Raw genomic sequence first — 26,644 nt, forward strand, 5'->3', positions numbered from 1 at the left:
GCATGCAGCTCTAGAGCCACGGGTTGGCTACCTCTGCTCTATCTTATAATTACATGATTCAGAAGTTAGTTACTATTCTTGTAACTACCAGATACAGCAAGCAGAGTCTCTTAAACAATTTACAACCAGTAGACAAATCAGAAAATCGATACAAAACACCTACATTAGTTTACCAAAAATATTATTAAATTGTTTTGTGAGATTCGTTTGAGTTTAAATTAGTCTCACAGTCAAAACATGAACTTATTTCACATCCCTCATCTTAATTTTGCTAAGAATTTATTTTCTGTGACTTCCATATCACATTCTTTCAACATTTTAAAATGTCAGTGTTTTATTGTTTGCTTGTAAGTTTGGACCTAAAACTTAAGATACACACAATATTGTCTAAAAAGCTAAATAGTTTCTATCATTTAGTCTTCATGGTTTTTCAAAGTACAGGTTGGACCTTGCTAGCCTGGCACCCTCTGGACCAGTTGAGGGGATTTGCCGGACCCGGGGAAGTCCCTCCTTTCCTGACACAGGCTCCCGCTGGGTTAGGGTGACATCCTGTCCCCATTGGTTCCCCCTCTCTCTGGGGCTCATTAGATGCCACCAGTCCCACTGCTGCCAGGGCCAGAGCACCACAGCCGGTCCTCCGCAGTCAGTGAGCAGTTGGGGCCGGAGCTGTGTAGCTGAGGTAGAGCTGCGCAGCCATCTGGCTCCATGGCCAGGGCCAGCCAGAACTACGCAGCTGGAGCTCTGCAGCTGCTGCTATGGGCCGAACTTCCTGCTACACTGCCCGTTTCTCCTTTCCTCCTCTCCCCCACATACACTGGGGCTCCTGGCTAAGTTGCCAGTATCCTGTGCGGTGCTCCTGCCCTGCTGCCAGACCTCCCTGTTCCTGGGCTCTATGGTCCAGAAACATCTATGGTCAATGCTAGACCATGGATGTTGCCGGACCGAGGAGTCCCAGTTAAGGAAGGTATACCTATAGTTTTAGATAGCAAGATAATTCTTAACAATATTTTTAACTTACAACAGTATTATGTAATCTGTAAAAAAGATCCTCTTTTCAGCTTTTTTAGTGGTAATTAACATTGATTCTGTTGATTAAGTTGTACAGGCAGAATGCACAGTTAACATTGAACATTTAAATGGATATACAGTTTCGAACACAGGTGTAACATATTTTTCGGTTATGCATGCTTGTTACACTTTCTTTTCCTGCTCCTTAATTCATTCTTTGTTAAGGCCAGTGTTCTGTCTAAAAGCAAATTTCAGAGCTATTTTACCCAAAATCCTAATAATGTCAATAACCTCTAATGACTTCAGAAGGTGTTGTACAGTAATTATTAGAAAATATTTAAATTAAAGAAAATGTAAACAGTGTATGCAGTATTAACTCTGAAGTAAACGCTAGTAAGTAGGAGGTATACTGATGTTTTGTCTACAGAGTTTGACAAGGTCTTTCTCCTGTTCCTCTTGAAATAAACAAATAAAATGTTGCAATATGAAACATCTAGGAATCTGGTGGCACTTTAAAGACTAACAAATTTATTAGGGTATATCATAAGCTTTCATGAGCTACAACATGAGCAACATCAGTGCTAATTAAATAAGAATGGATGTGGCTCATCAGGATCTGAGGAAGTGAGTTACAGTTCGTGAAAGCTTGTGCTCTAATACCCTAATACAGACTAACTTGGCTACTCCTCTGAAAATGTAACAGGAAAAATGTAAAAAACAATTAACAGTCTAGCAGCACCTTAAAGATTAACAAAACATGTGGGTGGTATCATGAGCTTTCATGGGTACAACCCAGTTTTTTGGTCTTTAAAGTGCCACCAGAATCTTTGCTGTTTTAGCTGAAAGAGACTAACACAGCTACCTCACTGAAATATAAAACGTCAATTACACTGGAAGAAGTTTTTAAACTAGCTAACAAAGGACAGTTTATAGTGTTTCAAGTTGGTTGATGGTTTGAAAATGATTATCATTATTTAGACTAAGTCTTTTTTTTACCTTTATTTGAAATTCAAACGGGATTGCAATTTGTTGTGGGTTTAAAGTGTAAGTAGCAAAATTATAATTTCACTTGATTTGTCCTTTCAGGATGAGAGAACAAAGAGTGATGTGCATAACAGTGCACATGAAATCACTGGGAACTGCAAGTCAAGTGAACCTTTTGAGAATTCTGTGAATATTGAAGACAAATCCATCACTCATATTCCAGAAAGTTCAGATTCAAATTGTGAGTTGGATTTTAAAAAAAGCATAACTGAAATAGTTGCAAAGGAGTCTTTAGTAGGAGAGGATTCAAAAAAACATGCAACTGAAGTAGTTGCAAAGGAGCTTTCAGATGGAAAAGAAAACGCTTCAAATGTCAGCAGCAGTTCATCTTCTAGTGATGTTATTTCTGGAACACCGCAACCTGTAAGCCGAAGACAGTCCTTTATTACTTTGGAAAAGTTTGATAATTCAGAGAACAGACCCTTTAGCCCTTCTGCACTGAATAGACTATCAGGAGCATCTGGGGCTGCTGCTGGTCTAAATAAAGAGGAAAGCATAGATGCACCAAAGACTCCCTCCAAAATAGAAAAACCTAAAGAGGAGACTAAAAGTTCTTCAGAATCTGAAATGAAAGGAACAGTTCCTGGGATAAAAAGGTCAAGTCGTAGACCAAATAAAACAGAGCATGGAGAAAGTAGACAATCCAAGTTAAAATTAGAACAGGAGAAAAGTATACAGGAGTCTGTTGTTGCCACTCATTTGGAAAATAAATCTGGCGCACTTAGTCAAATGGAAAAGAGAAAAGGCATGCCAGATACTCAAATACAGACTCCCAATTCTACATTAATGGATAGCACAACAGCAGAATATAAAGAAATTGCGGATGGTACAGAAGAGGAAGAAAAACATATAGGACCTAATTTGGATTCTAAAGAAAATACACCTCCACTGGTTGCTAGATCAACTGATCAGATCTCTAATGATGACAGTCAGGTTCCACAGATGTCACCTAATCAGAAAATACTAAGACGTTCTTCAAGACGACGGTCAGAAATTGCAGAAAGTACAGTAGACAGTCAAGATAAGGAAAACAGTCAGCAAAAAAAGGACAGACGTAAAGAGGATGAAAAGTCTTTCCAGAAAAGGGTGTCACAGGTTAAAGAGGATGTATCCCAAAAACAGAAGTCTGTTTCTGAAAAAGCTGTAGATGCAAAAGAAAATGCAAATAAAAAAGAGTGCAACTTTCATGAGAAGAGTGCTGCAGAAGACATTGGCCCAAAGGAGTCTCACACTTCAAAAGGTCTTGAAGAAACGAACACACATGTTAGGAGATCTGAAAGTGATAATTTGAAATCTGAAATAGATGATGTTCAAGATTCTGGTTCAGATATAACAGGTCAGAAGAAGACAAGGGGGCGTACCCGGTATCAAACAAGAAGAGCTTCACAAGGATTGCTTTCCAGTATAGAAAATTCTGAATCGGATAGCTCTGAGACAAGAGAAGAAAGTACCAAAAGGAAAAGGTCTGTGAAATGGAAAAATAAAAATGATCCTCTTCAAAGCAAACTGAAAGAAGAAAAAGAGAGCCAAAATCAGGAGCTCTCTTTGCAAGAAATAGGAACTGAAATTAGGAATCTATCTGATATACAAAATAAAGGTGAAACAAGTTCTCAAGTGGACAAAGATACTGTATTGATTTCTCAGTCATGTGAAGTGAAAAATAAAAAGGCCTGTACAGCTATTAATGAATCTACAGGAATTATAGACACACAAAAGACTTCACTTGATGGGCAGAACACAAATATAGAACAAAATAATATTAACAAATTAGCAGAATCCTTCGTGGGCCCATGCATATCTGAACCAGTTTTGAAAACAAAACAAGCGAGTAAGTCACCCGATAAGCAAAGACTTGTAGAAGGCAATAGTATAATCATATCTGCATTTGCAGCAGTAGCTACGACATCAGATGCTGTTGTTTCCTCTGAAAAATCTTTGCAGATACTTGAGTGCCAGCACAAAAGAAGCAAGAGGATGAGAAGATCGAAGAGCTACAATTGCTGCGGTGAAAACTCACAACACAAAGAAACGTCTTTCACCGAATTAAAAAATTCAGAGAATCATGTACAAAGTCAGCCTAAAAACACATGTATTCCGATAGCCATGACTGTATTAGACACTTCTAATGATTCTCATATTGAAGAAAGTTTCTCTGTGGAACCTTGTGCAATGAGTACACCATTGCTTCCTATTAAAAAAGCTAATTTTGTTAAGGATTCAGAAGGAGCAGTAAAATCTGAGAGTGATTTGGAAGGAAATGCTATTACAGTGGAGGAGGATCTTGAAAAACTATCATATATCAAAAGTAAAACTTGTGACCCAGTCATTCAAGAGCTGGAGCCCACCCCTCCGGTTGATAGTACTGAACCATGTTTGACTGACTGTGTTTCAAAAGAGTACATAGAAAGTGGTTGTCTTTTGGAGAATGGCACAGAGCCAGAAGCTACAGGAAAGAAGGAAGTGAATCAAAATGGGCAAATGGAGGAAGTATCTGCATCAGATACCCTTAATGAACCTGACCAAACAAAAATAAATGAGCCCAAACATGATATGAGTGATGCAGAAGAGACTGAAAACACTTCTATAGAAGAACACAGTTCTCAAGATGGTGAGATGGAGGAAGGTTTAATATTCACTGAAATTACAGTTGCAGCAGCAGTGCCTGAAAATGTAACCTCAGATCAGGAGGGTGCAGAAGAAAGTAACAATGTGGATTCTCCTCAGAAGCTAAAGGAGTTTGACTCTGTAGCTTTTGCTAAAGTTGATGAAAGCCCTAATGGAGTGCAGACACGCTGTGTTTGGTCTCCTTCTGCTTCTCCATCGACCAGTATTTTAAAGAGGGGAATAAAAAGGCATCAAGAAGATGAGTCCCCATCACCTGCTAACAAGGTATTGTTGTGTAATTCAGTCTTTATCAGCACTGAATACTTCTATGTAGAGAGTGCACTGCATATACTGGATGTCATATATGCCATTACCAGGTGATCTTATAGAAGTGATGGTCACCTGCAAATACTTTTTAAAAAACTAGGCTGTGCCATTTTTTCTCAGCTGTAAGTGCTGATAAGTTTTATCTTAACCAGGGTCTTTCTGCATGTGTTTACCTTGGAAGTATCAATTGTCCACAACTCATCTTTGACTTTGCTGGGGGATATGTTTGGAGGGGCAGGATGATCAAGATGCACACTTAACTTCATCCTTAATTGAAGGGGGGCATTGAATCATTAATAAAAGCATCTGTTCTCCTCCAAAGTAGTGGTCAGTGATGTTAAATAGATGCTAAATAAAACTGTACTTGTTTTATTGTCTGACCGAAAACCTCTGCCCTTGCCAGTAGCTCAGCTTTCATTCTTGGCTCTTCTGATATCATTTCCTCCTGACATTATCATAGTCTTCTGGACTAGACAGGGCCTAACTTTCCATTAAACATAAGCAATCATTATAGTCCTTCTGAAATCATTACCAAACAGAGTAGAAATGGGGAGACAAGCCCAACTTTTTTCTCTGTGTTTAACATCGGTTATGCTAAGTATTAATGATTTTCTATGAAATAATGCTCTGGGGGAAGAGACTTGTTTTCTTTATACAGAGCTTCCAACAATGGGGTCCTCACTAGGGATGTGATCAGTTAACCATTCACCTGGTTATCCTCACCCTTAATGGGAGAGACTTTCGTGTTTTTCCCAGAATCAACTGTTTCAAAGTTTCAGAATAACTAATGATACTACTCCTATATCCAGCATATTAATATGAAATTCAATGATCGAGTTTTTCCAATAGCCTGGAAAAAGTCACTAATTGAGAACATAATCAGGGTAAATGTCTATTTGGCAAAGATTCACTGAAGTATGTACAAGTTAAATCTCTTAGTCCGGCAATGTGGATGGTCTGGCATAATCTTAGTTGGCTGTCCACTTACCATGGGTGTGGCCACGTTTCCTGCAGTCCCATTACGTTTCTTTACAGCCACCAGTCCCAGCACTCAGTGTTCTGTGCTGTTATTTAGCTCTAGCGGCGAGGAGTCCTGTGGCACCTTATAGACTAACCAAAGTGTTGGAACATAAGCTTTCATGGGCAAAGACCCACTTCGTCAGATGCATGTAGTGGAAATTTCCAGAGGTAAGTATAAATATGCAGGCCAGAATCAGGCTAAAGATGATGAGGTGGATCAACAGGACTCCTCGCTGCTTTTGCAGATTCAGACTAACACGGCTGCTCCTCTGATATTTAGCTCTAATTTACCCCCTAAATGTCTTCTAAGAGCCTAGTAAGCAGTGGAAGTTTTGGTAGTGCTGCTAAATAACATTGACCTTCTGTGGTCCAGCAAATTCTCTGGTTTGTCACCAGTCAGGTCCTGGGAGTGCCAGACTAGAGAGGCTCAATCTGTAGTGTATATATTGTTTACCCGCACCTCCCCTTCACGCTCCTATATCAATCTGTTTAAATTAACTAGTAAAATCAGTAAATACACTAGATGATGAAAATGTGGATTATTAATGTATGTTCTCGTTTCATCATATTGCTAGTCTTTCTTTCCCACTCGGTCCTTTGAGGCACGCATGTTATGCTTTTTCCCTTTTTTTTTGGTTCTCTTGTTTGTGCAGTTTTTATGCCACTCTCCTACTTTGCATAGTAGCAGCAATCAAGTTGTAATGCAGTGTAGCTTCAGTACTACTAAAGAAAATAACTTCTCTTGCAAAATCACTGCACAGTCAACACCTCACTAATGTATTGCTTGGGGAATTTTTTGCAAAGTTTGTAACTTTTCCTGTAGCAGTAAACCCCACAACCTATTAGAGTATTAAACGTTCTTTAGTGAAACATAGCTGTGTGAATCAGGATACCTACTGAATGCAACAATTTGAAATCTCAGACTTCAGATTTATCCGATATAAAATTCATTTGATAATATAGTTGTAACAGTATAAATTCTATTAATTTAGTTGTAAAATCATGTGCATCTTTTAAAAACAGATTCGTCGGGTCTCTTTTGCAAATCCCATTTACCAAGAAGGATTGGCAGATGACATCGACAGGAGAAGTCCTGTTGTTAGGTCTCATTCTTCTTCAAATAGTTCACCGTCTTTGCGAAGTCTTAAAACTTCATCAAATACACAAACCAAGGTAAATTGTGTTTCTTGTAACTTTGCAGAATAATGCTTTCTAAGTATTAGTGCAATTTGTATATCATAACCTTTATATCATTAACTTATGCCTTTCCTAGCAGAGCTAGTGTATTCCAGTATAAACTTGTATTTAAGGGTAAGCAGTTCCAAGAATGCCCAATATATAAAACAGGCTTTAGAATTAGTAAATGAAAGAAATAAGGGTGTTAAGTATCGGGTAATTGAATAGTTGATGCATTTTTGCATGGCCACTGCCTTTGAAGTGTATCAGCATTCCTAGAGCTGTTGCTACACTTCAAAGGTGAAAGCGCTGAAGCCCGGGGTCAGCTGGGGACTCCTCAGGTGACCCCGGGCTCTATGTAGTGCTGTCACTTTGAAATGCCATGAGGAACCTGATGCTGGGCTCCCGGTGGTATTCAAAGCAGTAATGCTGCATGAATCAGCTGACTCTGGGCTCCCTGCGACGCTGTCGCTTTGAAGTACCTTTTTCTTCTGTATTCCCCCCCCCCCCCCCCCACAGCCTCTCTCTGATAGAGGCAGCAAGCGGGGGAGGAGGAAGTGATTAGTTGACTATCCTGTCAACTATCCAATAAGCATTTGCATCCCTTGAAAGAAATACTTTTGTAGTCTTGTTGATTCTTATTTCACCTTCTCTGAAATGAGGCGCTTTAAGATTACTAAAATCCTGTGACTATTTTTAATATCTACAATCCTGAGATCTTTTTTCCTCTTTTCTATCCAGCATATTACCACTCCAACCAAAGGACTTCTGTCCCCAGGATCTCGTAACCCTAAATTTAAGAGCTCAAAGAAGTGTTTAGTAAGAAGTGCTTCAGTTCACGTATCTTTTCTCTATTTTCTCCTGTATTCAGTTGTGTGATATGTAATAAATTAATAATTTTTCTGTGCTATTTAAGATCACTGAAATGGCCAAGGAATCACTGCCATGTCCTACAGAAAGTGTGTATCCTGCATTAGTAGGCTGTAAATCTCCAGTTGACATAATTTTACCTCAGATTACATCAAACATTTGGTAAGTGGTTATTCCTTTCAAAACTTGAGTTTCTTAATACACATTCATGAATCTTATATATTTTTCTGGTCAGCTGTATCATTTCTTAAATCTAGCATCCATTGGAGGCCCTTCCCAGAAAAAAGTAAAAGGAAGTTGCACTATCAAGTTTAGTTGTCTTTTGCATTGAGCAGAAGTGCCAACTCTTATTCTTTTCCTAGGAATACAAAATGGTGATGGCAAATCCTTTCAAGAATGCACAGTGGTATCCCCTGCTCTGAAAGAAGCAGTAAAGGCACTATTGTGGCTTAACTGCTAGTGTTTTTACCATTGCATTATTTTCCTGTAATCAGATATGGAAGATGCATTAACGTTTTTTTCAGCCTACCTACTACTATCATATTTATTTAATATATTTTAGTGTTCTAGAAATGTATTCTATGGTCTCCATTAAACAAGATTTTATTACAAAGCTTATGATTTTGCAGGAGTATTTGTGACCTTTCTTTTAACATTTGCTATATATGCTGTATTATGAGTGTGCCATCTCTTTCCACAGAGCTGATATTAATGTGCTTGATAATGCCCATCTGTCTCATTTTCATGTTTTATCAAAAACTGTCAAAGGCACCAACCATCTTTGCAAATGCTGCTTTGTGTAGTGAGTAAAATAAAGCATTTCAAGAAATGAACATGATTTGATTTGAAAAACTTAGATGAGTGTTTCCAATGCTTTACTTAACTACAGTAAACTTCCGACAATCCAGCACCTTTAGGACCCAGAGGGTGCTGGATTATCAGATATGCCAGACTATCGGAAGGGAGGGGCTATGAGGAGTCTGGGGTGGGGTTGGGGGGGATGCCACCCCAGACCCCTCATAGCCCCCCACTTCCGATATTCCGGCTCTGCCCCAGATGTCCCCGATTCAGCCGCTGCTGGTCAGTTTCAGCAGCGGCTGAATCCAGAGACACCTGGGACAGAGCAGCTGGGGTGCTGCCAGATTGGTTCCGCAGTGCCGAGGGGCGGGCGCTACGGGACCAACCCAGCAGCACCCCAGCTGCTCTGCCCTGGGCTTCCTGGAGTCAGCCGCTGATCAGTTTCAGCAGCGGCTGACTTGGGGGCGCCTGGGGCAGAGCAGCTGGGGTGCTGCTGGGTTGGTCCCGCAGCCCTGAGGGGCAGCGCTACATGACCAATGTGGCAGCACCCCAGCTGCTCTGCCCCCGGCTTCCGATTCAGCTGCTGGTCAGTTTCAGCAGTGGCTGAATCGGGGAAGCTGGGCGCAGAGCAGCTCCAGTTGTCCGGCAGCCGGAGCACTTCTGGATTCCTGATGTTGCAGGACCATCAGGAGTGCTGGAGCATTGGATGCCGGACCAATGGATTTTACTGTAATTTGTGTTTTGAATCTGAAAACATATGCTGAAAGATGACTTTTCTGGAGTTACCACAGGATCTGTTCAGAACGTCCTGCTTTTGAATTACTCCTTTTTTCCAACCATGTTACATAATTACATTTAAAAGCCATTCATTGTGTGATAAGTCAATACACCGCAAAGAATATTTTTTCTGCTTTGACTATATGAATACAAAGAGATGCGTTCTAGCAAATTTCTTGCCTCTCTTCCTCTTTCCAGTCTGCGAAAGGAACATGATTCTACCAACACCACCCTTTCTTGTCCTAGAATGAGTAAATATACAAAATCCCTTTCTTTTCCTAGGGCAAGAGGTTTGGGACAGCTCATTCGAGCAAAGAATATTAAGACAGTAGGTGACCTGAGTACTCTGACAGCAGCTGAAATCAAAACTCTTCCTATCCGTTCTCCTAAAGTTTCCAATGTTAAAAAGGCTCTTAGAGGATATCATGAGCAACAGGTAAAGTTATTTTAAGTACTATAATGAAATACAGTATCATGAAGTCATGCATTGCTTGCTAGCTTTACTGAAGATCTAAGTTTTTAGAAATATAAAACAGTTACCACATTTATTCCTGAAAAGTTTAAAGTTTTCAAGCTGAGTAACAGTGCAACAACATTGCTAGTCTAAAATTGTCAGTCATTTTTCTGTTTGGTGCTGGTAACATTTTATTAGAAGAGTATATTCTTTTGCTCTGATAAGAATTCTGAAAGTTCACAGGATGAAAAGGATTTTGAAATAACTACTTTCTGAGCACAGCACTGGCAGTGATTGGTTGGATTAAAAAGTGACTTGTAATGCTAATAATTAGGGAGTTCTTAGACTTATACATGCTTTAATATTTACTGAAAATAAATTTTTAACATTTGTCCATCAAAGCACTATTCAAATGCAGTACAAACACATAAAGCTTAGTATAGAATTTACATTCTGCCAATATTGCACAGGTCACTTTTTTAATCAAAGTAATGATCCCAAATAATATGTTAAACAGAAGTTGTGTTTTAAAAAATGTAATTGTAATTTCATTAATTTTAATTATATGATAAGTGTTTCCCACTGTGATTTTTAGATTGCTTCCTTTTTGGCGGGGGAGGGCGGGAATCTTTTTTTTTTTTTTTTCTGATGTTTTTTCCTAATTAACTCTGTAGATGAAGGCTCGTGGATGTGATGAAATTGCAGCCCTTGAAGATCAAGAGAAGCCAGAAAATGTCATAGATGAGAAACCTTTTCCAACAGATGATGAAAGACTTGCAACAGGTAATAGTGCATTATCTTGTTTGACTTCGGATTTTGTCATTGCTTACCTCTCCTTGTCATAATGTAACTTGTAGTTTTCTTAGAATAGTGTGACAAATTTAGTTGAACCAGTTACTATACTTGTGTGGTGATAGTTTTTTAAAACTGCTGTGTAATTGAGTTGTTGGCTTTTGGGAGGTGATCACTCTTATAAATACTTTGCTATATGCCATTGATACTAGTTAGAACATGAATAGAATTTCTGACTTTTATAATAAACATACTAACAAATTCATCTCAGTGGAATATTTTCATATTTAGCAGCTGAATTATGTTGCTGCCATAAATGTGATCTGAAAACTTTAAAAGGCCATTTTTTCATAGAAGAAACTCAGAGCATTTCCCTACCAATGAATTTCACTTTCATTAATAGTAAGATGTGTTTACAGCTGTGTGAGAATCTTTTTTTATGGTTTGTTTCTTTTTTAGATTTGAGTGAACCAGTTGCTTTGAGCACAGATGGACAGCCCACAACAGATCTCTTGTGTCAGGTCAATGCACTTGCTGCTCAGCTAACCTCTGAAGATCTCCACAGTTATTCAGGGAGCCAACTTTTTGAAATGCAAGAGAAACTTGGGAGTATGACAAACTGTATTATGAAAAATTTACAATCCCGTTGGAACTCACCACCTCATGAAAGCTCTGTTTAGTCATTTGTACTTGAAACACTTTTCAAGCAGAATGTTTTGATATACAGTAGTTTTGGAAAACCAATTTTATTTTTGAATGGCAATATGAAGTATTCCATTAAAAAAACAGAACATTCATGCAAATAGTAATTTTTTTAACACAGAGAAAGACAATGTATCATGGTATATTGCTTAATTTTTTAATTTGTGGGATCATTTCCACCATGTTAAAAGTATTTGTTGTATAGCTGTGCATAGTCTTTCAAGTAATTTAAAAAGTAAACTTGTTAAGATATGCAGTAGCAAAGACTGTGAAACCTAACCTAAATAGTATGTTAAATATTTTTCAATTGTAAAGTGTTTTTATTCTTGTGAAGCCTTATTAAATGTAAAAGATTGTATATCTCATAACTCTAAATAATTGAAACCAGGAAGTGTTGCTCAGTTTTATCTAATGCTTCTATGATTTTCTTTTAAATTGCTGATATTTTAAGAGGAATTCCTCCTGGTTTAAACCCTATTTCATATTGAGATTTTTCTATGCTTGACTAATTTTCCTTGCACTAGTATCTTTCACATCTCTGTAAGGCCCAGTTGTCAAATGCCCGGGTTAAAGTCTATTTTTGCATGCATTTTTATTGCTATCAAAAGTTAAAACTGATAATAGAATTGCCTTATGAGGTCAAAGTTTTGCTGCAGAATTCTCAGGCTCCTTTCATGTTCCCTTACAATTTTATGTGCAGCAGTGTTATGTCCCCCAGGAAAAATATTACACAGATTTCACAGGCACAGTTTTGTATATTATGTATAAACTTATGGTTGCAGATGTTGGTTATAATTTATGATTTTTAATTTTGATTACACTGCTGCTTCTCAAAGATCTTGGGTTTTACTTTGGAAAGACAATTTGTATATATATTGTACTGAAGCTTCCAGAATGGAGAGGTACAAAATGTCATTACTGCAGCTGTTTTTAGGACTTCTGTATGTACAAATAAAACAATGAATAGTATAATAGTTATTGCAGTATTTCTTGGAAATAAACATTTTGTTCATTCTTCACTTCATTAGACAAGAAGTGTGGTGCTGTGAAACTTGCCTGAAAGTGACTCAGGTTGCACTAGGTAGCATTTGCTAGTAGTGTTCTAACTACTGCCTATCTTCTAATTGGCCTTTTGAGTTGTTTGTTTCTTTTCTTTGGAGGCTGAGGTGTCCGTGGCCTCTGACCCAAAAAAAATTCCCCATCCCTGCCATAAATAAAGACCATGCTGAAACCTTTTGTGTTGGACATAACATTTTACTTAATTTAAAATGAAGCTAGGCAACCCCCATCTTGGCCACAGCATCCAATCTCCAGCCCTGAGCCTGGGGAAGGGACTGGTGGTGGCCCCCTTCCTACTGCATCAATCCTAGCTCAGATCCTTGGCCAGCCACTGCTGCCTGGGTGCCCGTCTCTGCACCACATACTTCTATTTCTCACCCCCTGTTACTTGCACCCCCAGCAGAAGTCTTATTAAATAGTCTGTATGCTATTAATCATTGTCAATAAGTTGTATATTTTGTCATGCAAATGGGCATTCTCATACTGGCTTTGGAACAAGTGGTCAACAAATTTTGATGTAGCTTGGCTCTTTGGTAAGACATATTGCTGACCCCTCAAAGAGAAACACTAATATAGTCTACTCTGTCCTTAAAATCATTAGAACATTTGTTTCTCTTAAGAGTATCAGCCTTGAAAGTGTACTTCTGGACTAAGTTTTTCAACTTGTGCCAGAAACACAGCACATCTTAAAAACCCAGGAATCCCATCTATTTTAGCCTTTGATGAAGGGCCCAACCCAGTGCCATTGCACATCAGATGGCTGTCCTTAGCAGCATGACATTTGCAAGAATCCCCAGGTAGACCACTTCCAGGATCTAGGACCAGAGAATCCTCAGGTAGACAGCTTCCTTAAGGTAGTCTGATAAGCCAATGTGGGATTTGCCATTTTTACTAAGAGCCCTGACAACACTCCTATGAACCACTAGTGTTAGTATCATCTTTTGTCAATGAAAACTTGCGTTCTGATACTCAAGATGCCTGCCAGGCAAATGTCAGAGCTCATGGCACTTTTTATGCAGGAATCTTACTGACAAACAAGAAGGCAAGCTGGAGCTCAGAATTCCAGAATCATTTATTCTAAAGGTGAAGTCCTTTTTTCATGCTTCCCAAAAAGGGGTTCTGTCTAAGGCTACAACATGCCCCCAAGAAGTGACATGCATTAAATGTCTGAAGAGCTTTGAAAATGTACCTCTAATGTACAGAGTCCATGAGGAGAGCAGGGGTCCGATTATATTCTTCCATCTGAAATGGCAATGACTCAGTGCTTCCACTTCCTCTGAGCACGCACAGTGGGAGTATAGAAGATATAGGAGATTCCAGTCCCAGAAGGGAACAGAGCGCACGCTATGTAATCTCTGATGCCTTTTAATATATCCAGACATTTGTAGAATAGTTAAATACCACATTTATGATGCATCACAGGTTAGATTTCCTGGCTTCTGCAAAGGCACCAAACGGCAGGAAGATGCTGCAGGTGGTGGCCAGGAAATTATTTTGCCCTTTGAGCGAAAATACAGATTGAGAAGGATACCATTTTTCCTTTTCCCCCTTGCTCTTTTCTACAACATTCCCTAATCGGTTCTTTGTTACTTCTGATTTCAAGAACTGTGGGGGAAGCAGAACCACACAATAGAAAATTTTTTACAGATGGGGTGCATCTAGACTGGCAAGATTTTGCACAAAAGGGGCCACTTTTGTGCAAAATCTTGCCACCTATCTACACTGGCCGCAAGTATTTGTGCAAGAACACTGACATTGTACTGTACAAAATCAGTGGTTCTTGTGCAAAGACTCAGACGCACCTGCTCAGGGATAAGCCCTCTTGCACAAGAGGGCCAGTGTAGACAGACAAGTTAATTTCTTGCACAAGAAAGCCCGATGGCTAAAATGGCCATCGGAGCTTTCTTGCACACAAGAGCGTCTACACTGGCACTGATGCTTTTGCACAAAGGCAAATGCCAGTATAGATGCTCTCTTGTGAAAATACTTCTAGTGGAAATACTTTTCCGTTAAAAGTATTTGCGCAAAATCATAATGTGTAAGCAGCATCTCTAACAATTCTACCTATTCATGAGGCAAATATCAGATATTAAATGGAATCATTACCAAGCAAGTTTTGAGCTTTGGTTCAATGTACATAGTAATTTAATTATCTCTGGAATATGTTAATGTGATGCACATTTTTCAGCTTAGGAAAAGGAAATTACTCATCTGTGCAGTGATGACTGTTTTTTGAGATGTGTGCGCCATCTTGGTGACGGGTCATCCCCGGAGCTACAAATCGGAGCTTTGCTGAGCAGAGCTTCAGCGCCTCATGCACACGAGGCCCCATGTATGCCCGAGTCAAGCACACTCCGAGTAGGGGGGAGGAAGGAAGGGGTAGTGGAGCACCCACTGGGACATACATCTCAAAGAACAGTCATCACTGCACAGGTGAGTAACTTCCTTTTTCTCTTCAAGTAGTGTCCCGGGGGGTGCTCTACTGTTGGTGACTACAAAGCAGTGCTCCACCAGGATGGTGGGGCTTAGAGTCACTGTTTGGCAGCTGTAGATACAGCGATGGCTATATCAGCGTTCTCGTCAGTAAACTGTGGCATAATTGCATAGCGTCTAGCATAAGTATGGTCGGACAAACAGGACACTGCCTGGTAGATGTTTTTAAGGAGCACGTTCTTTAGCGAGGCTGTTCATGTTGTCATATCATGAGTAGAGTATGCTCTTGGTGCAACTGATAAAGGCCTACTGCAGATAGTGACACCATACTATGCAAGATGATACCCATCTAGAAAAACACTGAGCTGGATTGGTGTCCCATGTGAGTGCTCTGCAACAGACACAGCGGCATGTAGTTTTATGGAAGGGCTGGGTTCTGTCAATGTACATGGCCAATGAGCACCTGATGTCAAGGGTATGTAGCATAGCATCTCTACGAGATGTATGGGGTTTAGGAAAAAAGTGGGTAACACGATCGATTCTTTGATACAGAAGAAGGTGCAGAAGTTGGGCATGAAGGAGTGGTGTGGGCACAGATTACTTTTTGTCCTTCGTGAAGATGGTGTAGGGTGCCCCCCCCCCCCATCAGTGGTGCAATATTGCTAGCTCTCCTTGCAAAGGTGATGGAAATTAGGAACAACACCTTCATCAATAGGAATGGAAGAGTGCAGGTAACTATAGGTTTGAAAGGCGGTCTTATAAGGCAGCCCAATACCAGGTCTAGGCTCCATGAGGCGGCAGGTACCCTGTGTGGATGGTACAAATTTGTGAGCCCTTTTAGGAATCTCCTGATAAGGTGAGCAAAGACGGATGACCCCTCAACCTGCCCACGAAAGGCTATTATTGCAGCTTAATGTACCTTCAGGAAGAGATGGACAGCCCCCCCATGTTTTAGGTGTGATGTATATAATCAAGGACTGTATCGGTAAAGTCTGGGGATCAACGTGTTTTTGCTGACACCACGAGTAGCATCTCCTCCACTGTTGCAGGTAAGTGGCTCTGGTTGACGGATGTCTACTGTGTAAAAGCGCCATCCTCACCTGCTCTGAACAGAGGGTTTCATTGTCATGGAATCAGAGAGGAGCCAGGCATGAAGATTCAGGGTGTGAGGCTGGGAGTGCAGTAGTGTGCCTCCATTTTGAAAAACAAGGTCATGGCAGTGAGGTAGAGGAACTGGTGGTTGAACAGACAGGCTGTGGAGGCAAGGAAACCAAATCTGCCTCGACCATGAAGGTGCTATCAGAATCAGCCCAGCCAGACCAAATTTTGCAGCAGACTCTCAGGATCAACAAAATTGGAGGGAAGGCATAATGCAGAGGTTCTCTCCAGGTGATTAGGAATGCATTGCCTGCTGATCCCTCACCCAGCTCTGCTCAAGAGGAGAAGCATTTGGTGTTGAAGTGAGTCGCAGAGGTCTATTGATGAGTAGCCCCACCTGCAAAAGATAGAGGCAAGGACCACTGGGTGTATCTCCCCTTTGTCTTCAGTAAAGAAATGGTAACTCAGAGCATCTGCCATGGTGGTGTTCATGCCTGGTAGGTATGATGCCCTCAAAATGACTGTGGCAAATGCACCAGTTCCAGAGATGTACTGCCTCTACACAAAGTGACCGGGACCATGCACCCCCCTATCTTTTTATATAAAACATGGAGGTCATGTCATCTGTGACTACGCACACCACTGAGTTGGTAATGATTGTAGTAAAGTGCTTGCAGATGTTCCTGACTGTCCTGTGTTCAAGGAGGTTAATATGGTCGCTGCTCTTTCCCCTTAGCTCTTTAGACCATCTCAAGCACCTTCACTGATGCGTATGAGAATCTCAGCCACACCTGGAACATCAAAAAGACCAAGGTGCTTCATCAACCCTTGCTGACAGGACAATCTCATGTGCCATCTATTAAAGTCCTATGGAGAACTCCTGGAAAACGTGGAGCATTTCCCATACGTTGGAAGTCAAAGTCGACATTGACACAGAAATCCAGCATCGCCTGAGCTGTGCAAGCTGTTTTTTCCCACCTGAGACAAAGGGTCTTTGAGAACCAGGACATCAGTGCCAAGACAAAGCTCCTTGTGTACCACACAGTGATTGTTCCAGCACTGCTGTACACATGTGAAACCTACACAACATGTAAGCATCACCTGAAGGCACTTGAACAATATCATCAACATTGCCTCAAGAGAATTCTAAATAGCTCTTGGGAGGATAGGAGCACGAATACTAGCATCCTGGAAGAATGGAACATGACCAGCATTAGTTATCATCTACCAATGACTTCGCTGGACTGGTCACATGGTTCAGATGCCTGATCAGCTCCTCCCAAAACAGATTCTGTTTTCCAAGCTGAACAAAGGATGGAGGAGCGTTGGGGGGCCAGAGGAAGCGATTTAAGGACATGCTGAAGGCAAGCATGAAAAAGTGTAGCATCTGTGGCAACACTTGGAAGAACCTTACCCAGGACTGTCCCCAGTGGACAGCAGTAATCCATGAGGGGGTGGCATAATTTGAGAGGTCCCGCTACAGTGCAGATGAGGAGAGGCAGAGAAAGAGGAAAGAGCAGCAAAAACTGCCCCATGTCCCTCCAATAGCAACAGGCACTTACCCCTTCTGTGATAAGACCTACGGCTCCAGAATCAGGCTGGTCAGCCATCTATGGATCCACAAATAGGAGGGTGACAGGAAGACGTCCTACTTGTTATTGAGTGCCCACTGAGAGAGATGATGTGTAGTACTGTTTCGTGGGGGAGCCAGCTGCCCTGGATGGTGTGATGGTGTAGGTGGGCACCCCAGCCTAGCAGGGAGGCATCCGTGGTGATCTGCACCACTGACTCGGGCTGGTGGAAGGGGACCCCAGCTAGGAGACTGTCAGATGATGTCCACCATTTGAGAGAATGCAAAACACTTTTGGGGACAGTGACTACTTTGTGGAGTGGGTGGCAGGACAGCTTGTATTCTGTTGTTAGCCAATGCTGTAAGGCACAAAAGTGGAATCACACATGCTGTACAACGTAAGTAGTGGTGGCCATGTGGCCCATAAGTCTGAGGCAGGTAAGTATGGTAGTTGAGGAGCTTGTGAAAAAAACTTATACCAGCACATCAAAACGGTGACATGGAAGGTAAGCTTGAGCCAACAAGGAATTGAGGCAGGCCCCAATAAATTCTATGTCTTGAACATGCTGTGGGGTGGACTTGTGTTCGTTTATCAGTAGGCCTAGAAGCTGAAAACGGTGTCTGGTCCTGAATACCATAGTGGCGGTGTCCACATGGGGTGGTCCTTTTATCAGGCAGTCATCCAGATACAGGAAGATGATCACACCTTGCTATGTGAGGTAAGCAGCTACCACCACCAGGATCCTTGAAAAGATCTGAGGGACCGAAGAAAGTCCAAAGGGGAGGATCTTGTATTGGAAGTGGTCCTTGCCCACAGTGAATCTGAGGAAGTGTGTGTGGAAGGGATGTATTGCCACATGAAAATGAGCATCCTGTAGGTTGAGGGCTATGAACCAATCCATCTCATCCAGTGCTGGGATAATAGCAGTCAATGTGACCATCTTGAACCATTCAGAGACTTGTTCAGGTTGTGTAGATACAAAATTGGTCTCCAACCCCCTGTGCATTCCTCAGAAAGGAAGTATTTGGAGTAGAAACCTCTTCCTCTGAACATATCTGAGATCCTCTCTATTGCTCCTAGATGGAGGAGACAATCGATTTCTTGCCCAAGAGGGATGGGGTGGGAGGTAGTGAAATGAAGTGGATAGTGTATCCTGTAAGAATGATCTGCCACACCCACTGGTCTAATGTTACAGAGTCCCAGTGATGGAGGAAAGGACATAGTGCCAACAAGTCTGTGCCATCTTTTCATCCACAGGCTGAGAGATTGGGGAGGTTGGGCAGACCCTCAATCAAATTCTCAAATCTGCTGCTTGGCAGCCTGGGAGCCCAAGGAGCTGGGGGTGCAAGCTGTTTCATCTGAAGTCATGTTTCAGTCTGCTGTGGACAATTGAAATAGCTGTCCTTGTTTCTTTTATAAGGTGTGTAGCGCTTCCTGTGATATGGTGGGGTAGACATGCCTAGTGTCCTTAAAGTAGTTCTGGAGTCTTTGCTGCTATGTAGGACATCATCCATCTTGGCTGCAAAGAATTTCTCCCCTTGTCAAAGGGGAGGTCCTCCACCTTGGACTGCAGTTCCTTCAACACTCCCGCTGCCTGAAGCCACGAAGCCCATCGCATGACGATTGCCATAGCTGTCGCTCTAGCAGCCATATCTGCCACATCAAGAGAGGACTGAAGAGCTGTGTGGGCGAAAGTGTGGCCTTTATGAGTGACTGCCTTAAGGATAGGTCTCTTGGAGTCCGGGAGATGTTCCATTAACTCAACTGGCTTAGAGTAGTTATTGAAGTCATGATTCGCTAGCAGCGCTGAATAGTTTGTGATTCTAGTCAGTAGTGTGGCAGAGGAACATACTTTCCTGCCAAACAGATCCAACTTTTTATGTTCTTTGTCAACAGGTGTGGATATAAATTGTGGAATTCTGGATTGATTATTGGTGGTGTCCATTATTAGTGAGTTGGGCTGCGAATGAGAGAAGAGGAAAGATCTTTAGGAGTTATGAAATACTTTTTATCTGTTCTTTTACAGTTTTGTTGGATAGAAGATGGAGTCTGACATATCTCATCCGATACCTCCATAATAGCCTCATTCCTCGAGAGGTGGGCCAGATATGTTTAAGGAGATGGTGTTGCTTTTCCTTAACCTCCTATAGTTGTAGCTGGTGAGTAGCAGCTGGCCACTCTTAAAAAGTTCTTGGAATTGTTTGAGATTATCTGAGGGTTATGTATCCTCTGGAATAACCACTTTATCAGGTAGCGAAGATGAGTTGTCATTAGGTGAACACGCAGGGGTTTGTGTGTCAGTCTTTTCATCAGGGATCTGACACTCTTCCTCCTCCAAATCAATTGTGGTTGGGAATGTGAAGTGGGGGGAGGATGGCGAGGTCTTCTCGCTGGGCTGGAAGGAGCCTGGAGTGGCACCTCTGAGAATCCCAATGTTTCCATGGTTGCCAGTAGGGTGGGTAGTCTGGAGGGGGGTATGGCCAGTCCAAGTAACATGTGGAGTGATATTTGTTACAGTGATAGTAGAAATGCCTAGATGTGGTCGGAGAGGAGTGTTGTGAAGAGAAAATGGTCTTCTTTAAATCTCATGCCCTCTGACAGCCCAGGAGAGCTCACTAATCTTGGTGAGGCATATGGAGAAAAACGTGAGGTGGCTCTCTTGACAGAGGGATGGGGGTCTGTCGCTACCCTATGCCAGTGGGAGAGGTAAGGGAGTTCAAGTGATGCCAATCGGCAGTCATGCAACAGCTCCTTGACACATGCTGGGATTCCCGACGGGGGAGCATTGTGTCAGGTGTTGGCTCTGTGAGAGCCAGAACCAGTGGTTTGCAATCTGGAAGCTTAGGCAGCTGTGCTGAACTCTTAGTCAGCACCGGGTCACATGCTAGCCCCAGTGCCGGGGATTACCTTTGAGATGTCTCCAGTCGGCACCGAGGCATTACGTGCAGCAACGGAGGCAGTGCTGAAGGGTGGTCTCAGCACCACTGTCCCAGAGGTGCCAGGTTCATCTCCCTTGCTAACCCTCGGAGACGGGGTAGGTGGAAGGGACCTCACAGGGAGGGTCTCTTCCCTGGGCACTTTTGCGGTGGAGAAGCAGCCCTTTTCTTATTAGCCTCCCTGCAGGCTGCATAGCCTTTTCAAATAGAATCATGTGGAGCCAAAGCTCCATGTCCTTTCTGGCTCTCAGGGTAAGACTGTGACAGTGCTCACACTTTTGTGGTAAGTGAGCCTCATTCAAACAGCATATATATGATGGGTGTCCTTGAGAAACGGGAATGGGATCCCCACATGCCTCGGATTTCTTAAACCCCAGTGAGCCTGGAATTGTGTTGCTGGTGTGACTGTGGTTTGTTTATATGGCAGTTAATCTTTTTTACTTCCATCTTTCCTTGTTGCTCTGGTTTGTTCGTTTCTGCTTTTTTTTTTTTTTTTTTTAATGTACAATGGAATGGGGGGATGGGGAGAGGATGGTTTGCCTGGGGCAAGTGCCACCTGTCTGTGACCCTGGGGCACCTCAAACGGAGCAATAAATATTTATAGTTATAAAAACACTAGAATTAATAAAACTACTACATTCGAGGGAAAATAATCTGAAAAGAAATGCTTGAGGCAAGAAAGGGCGGTAACCAAGGAACTGAAGCAGGGGGCATGGGCCGCATGCACATGAGGTTAACTGCTCTGAAAAGCTCTGATCTGCAGCTCCAGGGATGATCAGTCACCAACAGTGGAGCACCCACGGGGACACAACTTGAAGAACAACTCCTCTTGGAGTGAGCTGAAGGGGCACGGCCAGGCTGTGTGGCTCCAAAACTGCCTCCATGAGCTGCAGTCCAGACATCAAGAATTTCGAGAGACAGCAGAAAGGAAAGTATTGGTAAGACAGCTCCGTTTTCCAGGACCATGATGTCCTGGTGTGGCAACTGAAAACCAATGGTTCCCAGAACATGAGTGAGTTTGTGCTGAAAATATACAAGGCACACAAAGGAGAGACTTCAGTCTTTCACAGACGTTAGCCAGGCCACTCAGACCACTTCTTTGTAAAATTTAACCTGCTGATAAATGGAAATAGAAATGTTCCCATTGGGCCATTAGATCACAAGTACCTGTACAACAGTATACTGCTTGATGGGCCAGCATTAAATGCTTAGAATGCGTGAAAAACACATAAGAGGGAAGTTGAGAATTAATTTGCCCATAATTTCTTCTGAAGTTCCTCAGAGGATATCTAATGCCCTGAAGCATTTTTGTGTTTTTCACATGCCTTTTAAACTTGTTGGTTTAAAAAAAAGTCTTATCTAACATAACTGAAGTTTTCATTATCCACGTGAATACATGCCCATTTCTTTTCTGAATTCTGCTTAAAATCATGTAACAGTGGAATAAATAACTTTGAATATGCATATTCAAGGATTTTCAGACAAGATTGTTTTGTAGCAAGATTGTTTAATATGCAGATTTTCACTGCTCATGATCTGAAATTAATGCATCAATCATACTGCAGAAATGTGAACTTAGTAGTCACTAATTTACAAGGAAATAGCATTCTGACTCCACCACAATTATTAGATGAAAAACACATGCATCAGCGCTCAGCAAGCAGAAGAGAGGAGAGGCTTTTTCCAGGTTACTTTTGGCTGGTTTGAGATGTTATGTTTACATGTTACTTACTTGGAACAATAAATATATTCAAACATTTTTAGAACAGCATAGAAAAATCCTAGGGTTCATGATCGGAATACCAAGAAAGTTGTAGACTTAAATCTGAATGCTTGGAATTCAGTTGAATTTCACATCTGAAAGACACATTCTTTTTTTGTGTGTGTCAATTTTGCTTGCATAAAAATAACTCAAGGAAGATAGGTTTTTATAAGCAAGTCTAGGCCTAAATGGATAGTTTAGAAGAATGCTTCTCTGGGGACTAATAGCATGTTAGCAAACATTCTATATCAGCAATGACTTGTAAATGTGTTTTTTAAACATTTTGTTCTATTTTTTTTCCCAGTATGACAATTCATAAGATAACATCAGGTAAGGAAAACAACACTTAGAAAGTGTTTACTTGAGAGTGGTTAGTCTGACTTGTGGTGAATACAAAGTGCCTGTGTATTTTGACCATGTAGCTATGCTTTATGGAAGACCAAATTTTCATTTAGACAGCTTCTACATAATTGGCTGGAAGCATGCCAGTCTTGCCAGTCCTCTGTACAGTCCCATACATCCAGCCTTCATCAATAGCTTGGACATTTACAATTGCATCCCCATCTTTGAAGGAAACTTCATCAGCATCAGCTGCCATGTAGTCATACATGGCACGGTAGGTCTTCTATTTAAAAAAAAAAAGTCTCTATTAGGGATGTTAAATAGCGGTTAGAGAGCCAATGGAATTGGCAATTAAATTTACATCGACTACTCAATTAGTCAATAAGGGAGTTCTCTGCAGCTCTGCTTTTTAGCTACATTTATAAAGCAGGGCTGCAGCGGTCTAGGACCAACATAACATAAGAATGGCCATACTGGGTCAGACCAAAGGTCCATCTAGCCCAGAGGGGTGGACCGAAGACAATGATCAAGAGATTTGTCTCCTGCCATCCTTCTCCAGCCTCTGACAAACAGAGGCCAAGGACACCATTTTATCCCCTGGCTAATAGCCTTTTATGGACCTAACCTCCATGAAATTATCTAACTTCTCTTTAAACTCTATTATAGTCCTAGGCTTCACAGCCTCCTCTGGCAAGGAGTTCCACAGGTTGACTACATGCTGTGGGAAGAAGAACTTTCTTTTATTCGTTTTAAACCTGCTACCCATTAATTTCATTTGGTGTCCTCTAGTTCTTCTATTATGGGAACTAATAAATAACTTTTCTTTATTCGCCCTCTCTACACCACTCATGATTTTATATACCTCTATCATATCCCCCTCAGTCTCCTCTTTTCTAAACTGAAAAGTCCCAGTCGCTTTAACCTCTCTTCATATGGGACCCGTTCCAAACCCCTAATCATTTTAGTTGCCCTTTTCTGAACCCTTTCCAAGGCCAAAATATCTTTTTTGAGGTGAGGAGACCACATCTGTACACAGTATTCAAGATGCGGGCGTACCATAGTTTTATACAGGGGCAGTAAGATATTCTGTCTTATTTTCTATCCCTTTCTTAATAATTCCTAGCATCCTATTTGCCTTTTTGACTGTCGCTGCACACTGCGTGGAAGTTTTCAGAGAACTGTCCATATAACTCCAAGATCTCTTTCCAGACACAAGCTGAGATAGCTGAGTCCCAGCACCTGCCCAGTCCAGACAGATCTTACTACATTTAAAAAGCAGAGACACAGTGCGTGAGACACAGTGCAAGCTGGGACTGCTTAGTCCCAGCTTGAGTTGTTCTCTCTCCTTCCTCCCCTCCCCCATGCAGCTGCCCTCCCTGTCCTCCACAGAGATGATGCTGAGGGGAACCAGCTTTAAGCCAGCTCCCCCCAGCATCGGCTCCTGCTCCCCACCCTTGCTGTCTCTGATACAGAGGCAGCAAGGGGAGCAAAGCAACTAGTCAAGTAGTAACTTGACTACTTGATAAACCTAGGCTTACTGGTTAATCGACTAGTTGCTTACATCCCTAGTCTTTATACAAGTAGAGAGTACAGAAAGCTTTAACTTGCAAATTATTCTACAGATTATAATGCAGCAGTATACCATCCAAGGATGCAGTTTATGTTCTTTATGCCTATCAATATTTAGCCTGATTTCTCCCCCCCCCTCCCCAAACAAACTCTGTATGTTGCAGTGTACATTCATCTCCAGTTTCCAGCAATATATTCCATACCTGTACAGCCTGTGGTGGGAGAAGAAATTATTTTGGAGGTCACACGTTGTAGTCTGTAAAGACCACTTCATTAATGAGGCTGGAGCCCAAAAAAAGGGATTCCCTATCTTAGCGTATCATTTTGGCAAATGTCAGGTTAGTATTGTATGGTGCTCTAGATACCAATTTCCAGCTAACCACCCCGGCAGAATTCTGAATGAGAGCAGCACTGTATACACCTTGCATTGCCCCTGGTCTGGCCCTGCTCTGTAGAACATGTCATTTAACTTGCACACTCTGAACTAATGATAATTAATAAAGCCCTGGCTTTAGATTTAAAAAGCAGCCTCTAGCGGGTGAGAAGACTAATATGTAAAGTTCAGATCTGGGCTGTAGATTATGCCATTCCTGCTCATGTATCTTTTTGCCCATATTGTCTATTAGTCTGAAATACTGGCACATCTGCTACTGAATTAGTTTCTTCAGGACTTGATGGTCCTTAAAGTACTGATGAGCACCAGTGTCATTTAATGAGTGATATCTGACTAAACTAGTTAAACTTGGGAAAGCCAAGTCTGTTCTCTAAGACACAGGAGATATGGGATGCTGCGGTCAAAAGAAGGCATTTAATGCATAAGTGGCACTAGCTTTAAACTGAGCCTGTTTATTCAGTATGACCACAATGGGGAAGACGTAAAAGTGGCCAAAGAAATTCTCTCCATTATTAATTCTACATTAGCTAGTGACACAAGAACAGCTTGGGACTGATTGTGTGCAAACAATGTAATCAAATTTACTTACACCTGCAATGGATGGATGAGAGGGAACAGAAGATGCTGTTGTCAGTTGAGTGGCAACAGAAGAAGATCTTTGTTGTGGCAGTTCTATAGTTTTAGCGTGTTTGTAAGCCACTAGAAAAGAAAAGGAAGTATAAATGATTTGGAGGATTATTTCTTTCTTCCCTGCTCCTTAGTCTCTGAGTTTTTCCAATATTAAGAACTTTACATTCAAATAGTATTTTTAACATGAATAAAGCATCAACAGGTAGAAATCAATATAATTTCATTGAAACCAATTCCAGCATCTCAACATCCCAGCCACTGTCTCACAATTGTGTAGTTATGTTTTTATAATAACTAAAATGTATCATCAGGGTTTCCTTTTTAAATCAAATGTTTCATTTATGTATCTCAAAGGGTGTTCAGAGATTTGACCCTCATAAGCTATAGTATTTAGTGAGGTAAATATTATGGTCACTTTAGTGACTGGACAAGTTGTTTCATGTGTCTGTGCCATATGTCAAATGCAGTCTGTTGTACAGCTGGGAACAGAACATATTGCTTTAATGACCTGTAAAGTTTTGGTAGCACTTTATAGACTAACATAACATATAGATGGTATTATGTGCTTTCGTGGGCACAGCCCACTTCTTCAGAAGACCAGAGTTATGAGTTTGGGATGTGAACACTCAAAATAAATGGAGGGGGGGGGGGGAGAAAAAGAAAAGGGGTGGGAGACAGAGCATCAGTAAAACCCATCTTGGAAAATGATCCCTCACTCTCAGGGTACGTCTAGACTACATGCCTCTGTCGCCAGAGGCATGTAGATTAGGCTACCAGACATAGGAAAATGAAGCAGCGATTTAAATAATCGCCGCTTCATTTAAATTTACATGGCTGCCACGCTGAGCCGACAAACAGCTGATTAGCTGTTTGTCGGCTCAGCGCGATAGTCTGGACGCGTGGGTGTCGACATCAAAGGCATTTGTCAACCACCCAGGTATGCCTCCTGGGATGAGGTATACCTGGGTGGTCAACAAATATCTTTGATGTCGACACCCGCGCGTCCAGACTATCGCACTGAGCCGACAAACAGCTGATCAGCTGTTTGTCGGCTCAGCGCAGCAGCCATGTAAATTTAAATGAAGCGGTGATTATTTAAATCGCCACTTCATTTTCCTATGTCTGGTAGCCTAATGTACATGCCTCTGGCGACAGAGGCATGTAGTCTAGACGTACCCCCAGAGTCCTTGGGAGAAAAACCTATTGACTCAATCATGATGAAGGTTGGTTGGGACACTACCAATTTAACAACCATTGAAGGTGCTAACAGCTCTCTCA

At 41.6% G+C, this 26,644-nt stretch overlaps 2 protein-coding genes across 37 annotated transcripts in view; one reads left to right on the forward strand and one right to left on the reverse strand.

Annotated features, from left to right (window-relative positions):
- Positions 1–12,784, forward strand: part of RIF1 (replication timing regulatory factor 1) — a 67,671-nt gene extending 54,887 nt beyond the window's left edge. Inside the window, exons 29-35 of one of the 2 annotated variants that reach the window (XM_075933398.1) lie at positions 2,095–4,941; positions 7,027–7,176; positions 7,921–7,998; positions 8,096–8,211; positions 9,907–10,060; positions 10,753–10,861; positions 11,330–12,784. In XM_075933398.1, the coding sequence (XP_075789513.1) occupies positions 2,095–4,941; positions 7,027–7,176; positions 7,921–7,998; positions 8,096–8,211; positions 9,907–10,060; positions 10,753–10,861; positions 11,330–11,550 (3,675 nt within the window). In that variant the 3' untranslated portion in view covers positions 11,551–12,784. The remainder of the gene's footprint in view (positions 1–2,094; positions 4,942–7,026; positions 7,177–7,920; positions 7,999–8,095; positions 8,212–9,906; positions 10,061–10,752; positions 10,862–11,329) is intronic. The other variant, XM_075933399.1, reaches the window with a different exon arrangement.
- Positions 12,785–22,156: 9,372 nt separating this feature from the next.
- NEB (nebulin) overlaps positions 22,157–26,644 on the reverse strand; it is a 194,429-nt gene continuing 189,941 nt past the window's right edge. For all 35 annotated transcript variants that reach the window (XM_075933364.1, XM_075933387.1, XM_075933388.1 and 32 more), the window contains 2 exons: positions 25,326–25,435; positions 22,157–23,056 (listed from right to left, as the gene is read on the reverse strand). In XM_075933364.1, coding sequence (XP_075789479.1) covers positions 22,883–23,056; positions 25,326–25,435 — 284 coding nt within the window. In that variant the 3' untranslated portion in view covers positions 22,157–22,882. The remainder of the gene's footprint in view (positions 23,057–25,325; positions 25,436–26,644) is intronic.

This window comes from Pelodiscus sinensis, chromosome 7, assembly GCF_049634645.1.
Source record: "Pelodiscus sinensis isolate JC-2024 chromosome 7, ASM4963464v1, whole genome shotgun sequence".
Taxonomy (NCBI): Eukaryota; Metazoa; Chordata; order Testudines; family Trionychidae; genus Pelodiscus; species Pelodiscus sinensis.